The sequence below is a fragment of the Hemibagrus wyckioides genome, linkage group LG11 (genome assembly GCF_019097595.1).
Source record: "Hemibagrus wyckioides isolate EC202008001 linkage group LG11, SWU_Hwy_1.0, whole genome shotgun sequence".
NCBI classification, from domain to species: Eukaryota; Metazoa; Chordata; class Actinopteri; order Siluriformes; family Bagridae; genus Hemibagrus; species Hemibagrus wyckioides.
Window position 1 is genome coordinate 18776496 of NC_080720.1, and position 13371 is coordinate 18789866.

A 13371-nucleotide genomic window follows, 5' to 3' on the forward strand; every position below is an offset into this window, starting at 1 on the left:
GGCTCATCATACATTTCCATATATTTTTAATTTAGTATATCTATCTTAGCTTGCTATCTTTCTGGGGTTGAACAGTATATTTCTATTAAGCTATAAAAATAGTTTCAATTCCAAAACGTTTTGTGGATTTCTGATACTTTATATAGGCATCTAAAGAGGAGGAAAATGTAAGGATGGCCTCTTGATAATTTCTTCCTGGGGCCCAAACAGTCCTTAGACTTGGTTCTATCTGTGCCACAATGTGAAACCTGTGTACTTAAGCCATTGTAATACTCCAAAATGCCTTGCCTGAAAGCGACCTAAGGGATAAATGTGGACAAATAGAATAGATATAGAGCTTATAGGCTGTACATATATGAAATATTAAGGTGCATAATTTATTGTAATTACGCAGAAAGAATGTAACATTTGGTGAGTGAGACAGAAACATTAAAAGTGTGGTTGTGGTCATGGAAAATAGAATTTGTTTATGCTCTTTACTAACAGTTTTGCCCATACACGTTAACCAAGTCTGACACTCAGTTATTTATAAATGCTTCGAGTTGTATTATTGAATCAGTATGTTACTTCTTTAATAATTAATTCACCAATCCATAAGTCTTTTATTTTTTTGATTTTATTACTTATTCATGTCCCTAAACCACAATTATGCAGTACAAGCAGACACTGACAATGAAAATCACAGGTCACCGTCAACATTCACAAAATACAGCGGGTTATGGACATCTAATTAATTTACAAAAACACAGAAATTAGCTTTAAAAACAAAAAAAGGGAAGTTTAATCGTTACAATCCGCATAAAAAACATCGTAAATTAACTTGTGCCTATGAGATTTTAGGTACACTATGTATTTCTGAAGCCTGATATTTAAATGGGTTTGCTAAGAGATTTCAAGCCTGTCCATGAAAACCTTGCAGAACCATCCAGCAAAGGTTAGCATAAGAATGGAAATGAAATGGCCACTAGGCTGAGTGGAACAGCTGGACAAATCCAGAATAGTGCGTGACAAATTTGGTGGGGGGAGAAGAGTCTCTCTGCAATGTAAACATAAGGATTAATAAGCAGCCAGTGTTGTGTTCATCTTCCTGAAATGGTCACATGGCCCAGCTGGGTGAGAAGATAAATCCGCTTTCAGATTTGTGAGTCGAACACTGCAAAGCACTTTAACATGCAATAGCAATGTGTGTTTACTAACTTTTCCAAATGTGTTCACCGTATTAACAATCAAAAAGATCAGAGATCTTCATCTCCTAAATCACAAAAACAGCAATCAGATTATTTATCCAAAAAGGGACAGAAGCGCTACAGATACATGCCTCTGTCATTTTATCTGTACTCATGACCCAAACCACATTTTTTTTTCTCATTACTGTGGTTAAATCCTATATGAGATGTAAAAAAAAAAAAAAGCAATCGTAATATGCTGAAAGGAAGTATTTGAGAACACAATGAATGGTGCTCCTTATACAAGTTACAAGACAAAGCATAAATGTATTTTTAAAAGAAAGTCCATTTCACAGTACCAGCTCAATATCAGTGCAACACAAGAACCCCCCAAAACAGAAAATATGCAAAATATAAAAGGTTCAAAATACAGCTTTTAAAAAAAAAAAAGGAAATAAAAAATTAAGGGTCAGTTTGGTCCTTGACCCAATTTGGTCCTGTTGATTTGGCTGAGAAGTCTACTCAAGGTTTGTGTGATTTGACCCAGATGTTCAGTTTCTACAACAGCATTTCAATTAGAGTCTCTGTATTTCCAGCTGTGTCTAGTGACAGCTTGAGTGCTGTTGCATACAAGTACTGCTTTATTGCAGTATAAGGGAAGCACCCATCAGCCTATCAGCAGTAGAATATACAATTCATATTTATCAGCATTTTCACTCTTTATAAAGTGGTCAAGTTTCTTTGGGGTAATTACATTTATTTTACAGTGTGTAGTATCACCGCTAGTTTAATTCACTGTATGAATAACTACTACTACTGTAGTGGCCTGGTTCTATTCATTCAGTGGCTCCAAGCTGATTTCTAAATTATGGGGACACTACACACAGTGTTTAGCTTATTCCACCCACTGTAAACTAATTCCTATCATCAAGGCTTTGCTTAATTACAGTACAGTGTGCATGAACTGTGTGTGGGCTTTGAGTTTGTAAGTACCTGTGATGGCTTATCTTTAACTACAAAGATCAGTGCAACATTTTGCTTAGTTGTTCATTGTTTCATAAATACCATACAAATAATGGTGAAACATTTATGGCATGCTATATAGGAACATGAAATATAATTTCTTGTACCAAAACCAGGATTTGTTAAACTTATTACATCACATTTATAAAAAAAAAACAACAACAAAAAACCCAAATAAACAAACAAACAAACAAACAAAAAACAACACACAAAATTGGTCCATCCTTTCAAACAAACCAATAAACAAAAGCCACTTTACGTTTTGGATGCTGCATATTGGACAGGTTAAAGTTTATACCAAACACAATTAGGATAATTGTGGCTTAGAAGAAAAGAACGAACCTGTTGGCACACTTTGAATGTGTGAGTTAATAATTCGATTGACCAGTCAGAGCCTAACATGCCAGCAGAAGTCAGTATGCTTCATTCTTCAGTCAAGTACACTCTTTAGTTATATTTATTTTTCTTTTATCGGCCTGCCAGCTGGTTTCCTAGCGCAGTTGGAGCGCTGCCTGGCAAGTCGATTCATGAAGCAGCATGTTACCATGGAGATGATGACCACTCCCACAAACAGGGCAGAGGAGACACCAACCACCAGTGGTATAAGGAGAAGGTCAGCAACTGGACAGAGAGAAAATAAATGCAAGCAACAGATCTTTATAAAGTAGTCTTTCTTTTTCCTTTAATAAAGGCTTCATAGTAACAACAAATACACTAATGTAATATTTGCATTTCCTTAAACTTACCTAGTGCATATAAATAAACGTGTACTATGGATGACTCTGCACTGGCACCTGTATTGTACCAGCCTCCATGGGGGTCCTGGGTCCATACATCTGCCTGGCAATGGTAATCCCCTTGGTCCTCCTCGTGTGCTGAAAAGATCCGTAGTCTGTAAGTTCCAGCAGAAATGCGGTCAACGCTCAGTTCACTTCCATTACTGAAGATACGAGATATCCCATCAAAGGTCAGTGTTGCAAGGATACTGCCTTTGGCATTTTCGGGGGTCTTGTCTTCTTTCCCGTGTAGCTCCCGCTTCTTGTGCCACCATTGCACTTCCACCTGAGTGGGGCCTGTGGTCACCACAGAGACATTACAGAGCAAGGTGACGGTGCTCCCACGTTTCAGGAGTGGACGACGTGATAACTCAATGGCTGCCAGCACACTCACCGCTGTACCAACACAGGGAGAACCAGCATTTTAATCTCCACACTTGCAACCAGTCTTTAGAGTAATGTTATGGCAGAGGAATGACATGAGAAGTGCTTTGACAACCTTACAACTCAATATAATAGTTTTGAGGACAATAACTATGCATAAACTAATGTAAATATTTTCTGTATATATAAAAAAAATTAATAATTGCTCTTATTGTTGCTCTTATGTAGCTCAATGGGCCTCAATAACCAAACTGCATACGAAAAGAAAATAAAAGTGGTGAAAATAGCAGAACTGATTTCTTGAGCATAATAGTTTTGGAGGATAAAAGCTGAATTATAAGTTGGCTTTGCTTGCCACTGTATTTGGTCAAGTTTGTTATGATTTGGCCTCCCCAGTTGAAGTAACTATTTTTTTGGACTACACTTTTTCTGCCTGAAGGACGACATCAAATGGGCCTTTTTAGGTGCTGTGACTCTGCTGGATATGCAGCGAAATAATATTTTCTGTTCTTAAAGACACAAGTCAAATATTTCAACTTCCACTTAAGACGCAATATTTTTATTTTAGTAGCCATTTGTGCTTTCCACTCTTTTTGAACTTGATCTTTTCATGGAGTTTTGTGGGTGTTACCAAATGCAAATCAGCTGTGGCATTCACATAGCCAGTAATTTATGGCTGATTGCCATTTATCAACAAACTTGCAAATACAGACAAGAATGTCTTTATTGCTTATGCAAACATTTATACACAAGCATAGAAGATGTTTTCTCTCATTTTTACTAGGTTAGGTTGCTCTTACTAAATGTCCCTAAATGTAACATTTCAAATGATGAGCCATGCCTAACAGGAACAATACTTGTTCATTATCTATACTAGTATAACATTAAAACCATAACTCTTTCAGATTAGCAAATATTTTCAGTACAAAGGTCAGGTCAACATTTGTGCACTCAGCCACTCACCTTTAGTTTTGAGGCTGACCACTACACCCTCAGACCTCTGTGTGATTGTAGCAGGGCTGGATGGTGCTGGATTGAGCTGCCCAGCATATACACTCACAGCGCAGCGGTATTGTCCAGCATCGGCAGGGTGGGCAGAGAAGCGTCTCAGAGAAAATCTCCCCTCTTCTCCCTTCTCCATGCTGCCACCTCCTCCACTACTGATGTCATCGCCCCAGCTCACGACTCCGTTGGGGCTCATGCGGGCCACCTCCACTTCCACCCCTCCTGCCGGCCCACGCCGCAACCACTGCACCAGCAGAGCTGAGCGATACCACGGACCGGCTCCCGACACCAGACACGTGAGACTGAGAGGGGACCCGGGTTGCAGTGCCACCTCACCCACTGGCACTGTGCTCACAGACAGCGTGTCCGCTGCAGCAAACAACAAGTATTACACAGGCATACACAGCAAAGCCTGCAATTTAAATGTTTGCCTTGTTGCATACAAATACATTTAAATATAATTCTAAAATCGAACTGCATTCCATATTGGTATAAATGACAAAGATGTCTTGTCAATGATTTTATGACAATTCCACCATCTGACTGTTTTAGCCTTTAATGTTACTTGCAAGCTGTATAAACTGCATCACACTTTCTCAAACTGACATTATTAGTAATATTTTACTAAACTACCTTGTCTTTTAACCCATGGACCCTTTTAACTGTTCATAGACCTCCTCAGTACAGTTCTAAACTGTCCACCAAATGAAACTATTTTTATAATCATTCCTTTTGACATAATAACTTTAATAATGTTGGTGGCTTCCCACACTGTGACAAAATTAAAAGAATCAAATAATTAAAAAAAATTAAAACCACTTTAAAAAGCAATGTTCTAAGCAGCGTTAGATTTGTATGCAGATGCAGTCACACTCTACCGTAAGAGAGGCACACTTTAGCTATAAGACACTAACTAAACTAAGAATCTAATGTCATAACATCTAGGGAGGCACCAATCTGGTAATAACTATCAATATCAGAGTAAACACTGATCTGAATGAAAATGAATCATGTATTGGAACAGACTTGGGATATTACCCAATTACAGACAGGATGCATTACTGTATAGCAGTACCATATCACAGCACTCAAACCAGGATCGTATTGAAACTGAGAAAATGGAAAAAGTGCAAACCTCATGATGCCAATTCCCCGTGGCAAGCTTTGCTTAATTTCTTATTGGAAAGTCAGCTTTAAATATATACAGCAGCAGAGGTATTTAGACCAAACTGCTTGGGTTTTCTGAGCATTATTTAGAAAAAAGTATTATTTCTCAGTGAAAATCAGAACAAGAGGGTAAGTGTTGCAATATCTCACCAAGTGGTTGCACTGAGAGGTTTCCCAGTTCCAGGGTTCTTTGGGCAATGCGTTCCCACTGGCCTGATGGATCCAAGATCCACTGTGCTGCCTCACAGAAATAAGAACCAGAATCCTCCAAGGCCAGTGCGCTTATCGTCAGAATGTAAAGGTCCTTCCCTTCATCTCCACTCCTCTTCTCCATAGAAATCTCACCATTATTGTACCTCTTCTCATAAGATCCTCCCCGGCCTGGGGTTACATGCAGATCGCGGTCGATGGAGATGATTTCCTTCAGATTGTGGCCCAGAGAGCCAGAGCCTGTGCTGCCTCGCATCCCGAACGTGACAGACAAATGTGTGTGCTGCGCTGACTCGACAGAAGCAGCACATGTCAGCTGAAGTGCTGTGCCTTCTATGACAGACTGGCCACTCAGAATGCGAGAGTGGGTTATCAGCAATGTGTCTGTGATCACTGTAAGCAGTAAATAAAATAAGATATAAAAACTGTATAACAAAGGCAATACAAATGGCACAGGAAATGTTCCATTTTGTATCCATGTAATCTACCTTTGACGTCCACAGACGCACTGTAGGTGCCTTGGAATTGTACATCTGTGCTTGGTGTATAACACTCGTATTTTCCCTGATCTTCTGGCTGAAGTCTCTGAATCACCAGTCTGGCCTTATCACCCGAGTCTCTCTCCACCCGAACCTCGCCTGAATTCACTCGACCCTGGAAAATGGCATAGGGAAAGCCCCTATCTCTAGTGGACACAACCGCAATCGACATTTCCTTGGCAGTCTCACGGTATAAGAACCATTCAAAGTCCTGTGTTCTTGAACCATCATAGCCCGAAACAGTGCAGGGCAGAGACAGAGGGAAACCTGCTACACGGTAGATTGGACCTGGTGGAAGAGTCACCTCACGGCACACAACACTCTGGACCTCTGTCAGAATAAAATAAAACGGAAACACAGTGTGTGTGAGAGAGAGTGAGAGAGAGAGAGAGAGAGAGAGAGAGAGAGAGAGAGAGAGAAAGATAAAAATGATATTGCAGCATTTGCATATTCACTATAAAAGGGAATAGAAATAAAACATCATGGTTTATCACACAATCAGTTACTTTAACAAAACAGAATCAGTTACTGTTTGAGACTGAGGCCTCGTTTACACTAAAAAGATCAAATCTGAAAAATACCTTTTTCTTATACATTTTGCTTTTTTCAAATGGAATATGGAAAAAAATCATAATCATTGCTTTTTTAATAATGTTGTTGATTGTCATGTAATCTCCCTAATTCCAAGATGGAGGAACCATGTTGTTTCTGTATGAGGTATTTTCATTTTATACAGTGGAGACAATTTATAAACACCTGATTTTTTCCTGAAATATTGTTATATGTTCATCGCCCAAAATTTAAAGGAATATCTAGGTATACCATTTTACTAGAATGTTTTACAAAATAACCGAGGCAAAACCTTTATTTTGTGGAGAACACAAGTGACTGAAATTAGAGAACAGTAACCAGTGTAGCACGAAAGATTACAACTAAAATGGTTATGGTTAAAGCTGTCAAAAATTAGTAGGAACTTTAGAGGCCCTTGCTTCAGCTGACTTCAGCACATCTGCTGCTGCAGGACATCACAAGTTTCTCACACTGCTCTGGTGTGATCTTGGTATCTTGGTCCACTCTTCTTCCAGTCGTTTCGACAGTTTGGTAACTGTAGTGTTTTTTTTTTGGCATAAGAGGCCCAGGTTCTCTGCAGAACACATCCTCCAATCCATGACACTTCCTCCTCCACCTTTCACTGACTTCTTTATGCACTTCAGTTTCAGTCTTTCTCCAGTTTGATGCTGAACATATTTCCCATTGGACCCAAATAAATGAAACCTGCTCTCATCACTAAAGTGAACTTTGGACCAGATCTCCTCTGTCACTTACTGTTTGGGCAATGTTTTCGGCAGCAAGAGTCGGGCCTCTTATACAGCTATATGACAGTCAATGCAAATGTTTATTATTCTGCAACATGTGACTCTGTCCCTGCGAGCATCTCCCAACCAGCACACAAATTTATGCGAAACAATACCCTCTGTCACACTGTACAAAGGGTAAAGCAGATCCTTGAAGCTAAAAACATTAAAATAATGAAATGCCCAGCCCAGAGTCCTGATAAAAACCCTATTGAAAATCTCTCTGGAAAATACTTGGTAACAAAGTTATTGCAAAGGAACCCACTACAGTTACTGAACTGTGGAAAAGACTAGTAGAAGAGTGGACCAAGATACCAAGATCACACCAGAGCAGTGTGAGAAACTAATGATGTCCTGCAACAGCAGATGTGCTGAAGTAAGCTGAAGCAAGGGCCTCTACACTTCCTACGAATATTTCACAGCTGTAACCCTGAAAGATTATTTCGTGCAACAGTGGTTACTGTCCTCTAATTTTGGTCACTGTATTTCCCACAACATAATGCCTTTTGTTGAAGTGACTTGGTTATTTCATAAAACATGCTAGTAAAACAGTGGTATATCCACAACTAATATTCCTTTAAATATTGAGTGATGAACATTAATAATATTTTTTTTTTAGAAAAAAAACAGGTGTTTATAGCTTGTTCTCTAATTTTGATCTCCACTGTACTGTTCTGCTTTGTATAGAATACAAGCAATTCTGTGGCTTGTAAAGATTTTAAGTTCATGCTTTAAGTTCAATCGTCAAAAATTAAAGTGGCAAAAAATTATGCAAAGATTATGTCATTGCTGATGGTAACATCTGGGGAAATGGTGAGATCACAAAAAAGCAGCTCATTTTAAACTTAACCATGGCATTGTGGACTAGGCCTTTATCAAACCATTCAAACTACCATTAGAGCGGAGACTGCGAGCCAGGCCTTCTTGTCCAACATCAGTGCCTGACCTTATAAATGCACTTATTGCCAAAAATTCCCTTAAACACAAACCTAAACCTTGTGGAAAGCCTTCCCAGAAGAGTTGAAGCTGTTATAGCTGCAACGGGTAGGCGAACTCCATATTACATGCATGTGCATCTAAAGGCAGACAGTTTTGGAATGGCTCTCAGTCTCCACTCTAATTCATCCCAAAGGTGTTCTATCGGGTTGAGGTCAGGACTCTGAGCAGGCAAATCAAGTTCCTCCACACCAAACTCTCTCATCCATGTCTTTATGGACCTTGCTTTGTGCCCTGGTGTACAGTCATGTTGGAACAGGAAGGGGTCATCCCCAAACTGTTCCCACAATGTTGGGAGCACGAAATTGTCCATAATGTCTTGGTATGCTGAAACATTAAGAGTTCCTTTCACTGGAACTAAGGGGCCAAGCCTAGCACCTCAATTCAATGATTTGGAGGGGTGTCCCAAAACTTTTGGCAATAGTGTATATTTATGACTGTAGCCAAAATGAATTTCCTTTAGCCTGTTTCTCGACTCTGGAGTTGTTTACACAGTTGTTACTGATCCTTAGCACCCCACTTGGCAGCCCAATCCAGACACCAAGCACAAACTGTTCATTGTAACAAAAGTGCTTTATGCAAGTAGTAACTAGTGCTGTTCTCATCTTCAGAGCACACTGGTAACCGGTTATGACCGACTGAGAGCTGCACAACATGCTATTTGTGTTAGTGTTTAAACGAGACCAATAATTCACTAATTTACTTTAATACTTTACATGACCAATATATAGCAGTATAAGCAAAATGCAGGATATTGTCCAATCTTGTAGCTTTCTTACTGCCATTTCTGGAATGCTAAACCTTTTTAAATGAAAGTAATCCAATAAAATCCCCACACCTGTATTTCATTAAAAGGTAAGATTCAAATGTGTGAATATATCCTAAACCATTTCCTAAACTTCCCTTTACCCATGACTCACATTAAACCAAATGTACACACAGCTCTGCTCACACGCTGTCATTAGCAGCTACGCCTTATTTGGAAACGCAGAGCCTGTCTGCGCATGCGCACAAATCACACTGAACCTGTTTCTGTAATTACATGAGATCTGGATCAAGGCGTTACACGCAAACGCAGCGCACATAACCTGAAAAACTAGACTGGTGGTCGTGAGTGTATCGAAAGGGCCTGAGATAATATGCAAAGTGTCTAGTGTTGTGTCAGGTTTTTCCCCCCACCCACACGCTGACCAACCCCACCGTGTAGTTTATCCGCTAACCTGCAGCCAATCATGATACAGGTATGGTCAGGCTGTTAAGCGGATCATGACATAACACAATGTGACCACTAGGGGCGTGTGACACAGAAAAGCATGTTAATGGGACTTGCTTAAATAGCTGGTGTACAACATATCTGATTTATAACTCGTATAACCTGCACGGTTAGAGTGAAGCATCACAGTACATTTCCCCACAGTACTGAACTGCTCTATCTGGTTGTGGATGACTGTTTAGTTTCTATCATAAGATTATACGGCTCTGGGAACACGCTTTGGCTAAGGTTATTTCGTAACCGAGACACGAGCTGAAGTGAATCAGACAGATTAATCAAACGGATGAGACATTGTGGTGCGTCAGTGAAACACCCATCCCTGTACACATGTACAAACAAACCTGTGAGTTCAATTCAACATACAGCAGTGTATAAAAGTCAGATCACTCACCCCACACTACAGCAATCAGCACTATCCTCCACCACCGAGACATCCTGCTTCCCAGTATTCCCAATTCACGCCCAAGTGGTTTTCCCAGCGACACACATAGCCACTTGTTTAGTCGATTATTAACGCGTGGTTAGGAGATCGCATTAAACACATACAACACTCATCTAACGCGCTAACACAACTCATATATTTAGATAGACAGATACCTATATAAATAGATAACTATCAAGCTCAATATTACCCCAACACATTACTGTCACAGCGTGTGCGCTTATAATCCAGTATAACGATATTTAGAGTCTCTAAATGATACAATCCTACAAAGTCGTGCGATTCTCCTGTGTTAATATTGCTCATTTATTCAGCCCTTCCACGGGCCAGTTTGTCTTCTCCGGCGGTGGGCGGGTTCTTCTGTGCCTTACAAATCTATTGGTCATCAGATTAACCGACAGCAGACTTGACCAATGGGAATCAAACGTGATGACGCTACCGCTTGCAGATAGCCAAAGAAATCAATTGCGTCTCATCCAGCACTTTTCAGCGGGTTCACCACCACGCCTTCATTCACACCGCACACAGTGTCTTTCAGGAACAAGACAACTTAATTGTTATGAAACTGTTCTAATGCACAAGCTAATAACACATCAAGTATACTAATTACTACCATTCAACATTAGGAATCTTAATAATCCTCTATATTGTAACTATCTACAGCTTTGTATCTGTGGAAAAAAGAAGACTATTATTAAAAAGTAAAAAAAAATGTTTTTTTTTTTTTTAAAAATCTGTGTGTATTTTGTTAATGTGAGATATCTGAATGTGCATTTAGTTCATGTGGGATATCAAGTATAGTGGGACTCTTCAGTATCCAGGTTTCAGTGGGTGTAAGACCATTTCCTCCTTGGGACGCCATTCACACTTTCATTCACACCTCGGTCAATCACACCTATAGCTAATCCACCTAATGACATATTTTTGGGAGGAGGGAGGAAACTAGACGAACCAAAAGAAAGGCATGCAGTCATGGGGAGTACATACAGGTCTCAGTAATCACAATAAGCTGTAAGCTCAGCATCAAAATGGGGACAAATGGTGCTGTGAGGTTTCCGTCATCATCACAGGGGTGGTTTCCATGTGTTTATTTCAGTCACATAGTGGGTCCTACTTTTGCTGGTATGTGGCCATTTTGGTTGTGTGCAAACTAGTTGTTTTCTATTTGCACTCTGTTGCAATTTTGTGGTCATAAATTAATGCATATGGTGTCATGATGTCCAGATTTCTATAAAGCAGCATTGTAACAGTCCATTATCAAAAGTTCTATGTAAATAAAATAGATTAGAATTGAACTGATACTATCTGCAACCTAGCAGTTACTGAAAGTGAAGTGAAAGTAAGCACTAGGGACTGTTATATTTGAAAATTCTATAGATTAGCAGTTTCTGAACTCAGACCAGTCGATCTGGTATTAACAACCATGAATCGGTTTTGTCACAGATCACATTTTTATCCACTCTAATAACTGAAGCTCTTTGCCTGTATCTGCAGGATTTTATGCTTTGTGCTGCTGCTGTATGATTGAAAGACTGGATAACTGCATAATGAGCAAGTGTGTAGTGGTGTTCCTATTAAAGTGGGCAGTGACTGTAAGTAGAAAGGGATTTTCATTTTACAAACTTCACAAACTACAAACTACATCACAGGGTGTACAATTGTGGATTTCGCCCTTTTGGGTAGTTACTGCAAGCCGCTTGTTGAAGAATATATATTGTGCTGTGCATTTTCTCCACTGTTCGCTTTAATTGCCTGGCTGTGATTGTGCTCATTACATTGTAAATTGAAACAATTTAGTACAGTATTGTGCAGATTGGGAAACAACTTAATCTTCCTGTTATCTTCAAATTTACAAACATGTTTTGTCCTTGGGGTCATTTTGACCAGCAATGTAAACCTCCAGAATATAATTTTTACCCATTTTTTGTTATGTAATTTATGTTTCTTTGTTGACTACCTAAATAACTTTATTTTAAATAAAACATTATATCATCCCACATCACCACGCCATTCTCCTAAACACCCAGAATTTCTACTGTGCGACTATAGAAAAATTTACAAATGACCATAAAATCTCACTGATTGACCTTAAACTGGACAGAAAGATCTTATTTGTTTTTATTGGTTTTATTTTATTTCTAAGTACAGATGTTATTTATAACATTTGGAGAGTAGTCCAATTTCTGTTATGGATAGTACCATGTCTTTTCCTCTGGGTCTCTGAGAAATTATGTTTTCCCCTCCCCCATGTCATGTAAGCTCTCAGTGCTTCTTGCAAGACCACAGGTATACTATTTTGCCTAAAGTTTTGGGATGTCTGCCTTTACATGCACATGAATGTAACATGAATGTAGTACATGGAACACATGTACACCTGCACATTCATGCAATTGTCCAATTTTACTGCAGCAGAATAAAAAAGCAGATAAAGGTTTAAGAGCTTCAGTCAATGTTCACAAATCATTCGTCAAACATCAGAATGGAGTACAGTGACCCTCAGTACAAGTTCACCAAAGCTGTAACAGGAACCTCATATGTTTTTCTGCTCACTGTGGTTGTGAAGGCTGGTTGTTTGAGTGACTGTAGCTTGAAACATTCTGGCCATTCTCCTCTGAACACTCTTCAACATAACATTTCAACCTACTGAAACTCCTTCATTGCCAATCTGTGTAAATTCTAGAGAGTTACTTAGCTTTGGCTCTCACTTCCTGATCAAACAGCAGTGGCTGAGCTACATCCTATGGAAACAAACAAAATGACCATTTGAATTCTTAATACTGAGGTATTAGGCAAAGACAGTTGAATTCACAATATAGAAATATATTAACTAAATCTGTATTTATTTGTTTTAATTTAACCTCCTTGAAACTGATTCAACCATTTAGTTTTCAAATATTGGTTTTTGATTTCGGATACAGGTTTTTGATTTCAAGGCTCAGATTCAACCTGTCAAATTCAGGTTGCAAAATTCAACACGAAAAAAAAAACTTCCGGACTCTGGTGTAGGCAAATACAGTCGAGCCTGGAGCGTGTTG

General features: G+C 39.2%; 1 protein-coding gene across 1 annotated transcript; it reads right to left on the reverse strand.

The window, feature by feature from the left end:
- Positions 1–598: 598 nt before the first annotated feature.
- igsf8 (immunoglobulin superfamily, member 8) lies at positions 599–10687 on the reverse strand. The gene is made up of 6 exons (XM_058403652.1): positions 10286–10687; positions 6220–6600; positions 5672–6124; positions 4313–4723; positions 2936–3361; positions 599–2810 (listed from the first exon to the last, which is right to left on the reverse strand). Exons 1-6 carry the CDS (start codon positions 10326–10328, stop codon positions 2647–2649), a joined length of 1878 nt encoding a protein of 625 aa, XP_058259635.1. The 5' UTR covers positions 10329–10687; the 3' UTR covers positions 599–2646.
- Positions 10688–13371: the final 2684 nt, after the last annotated feature.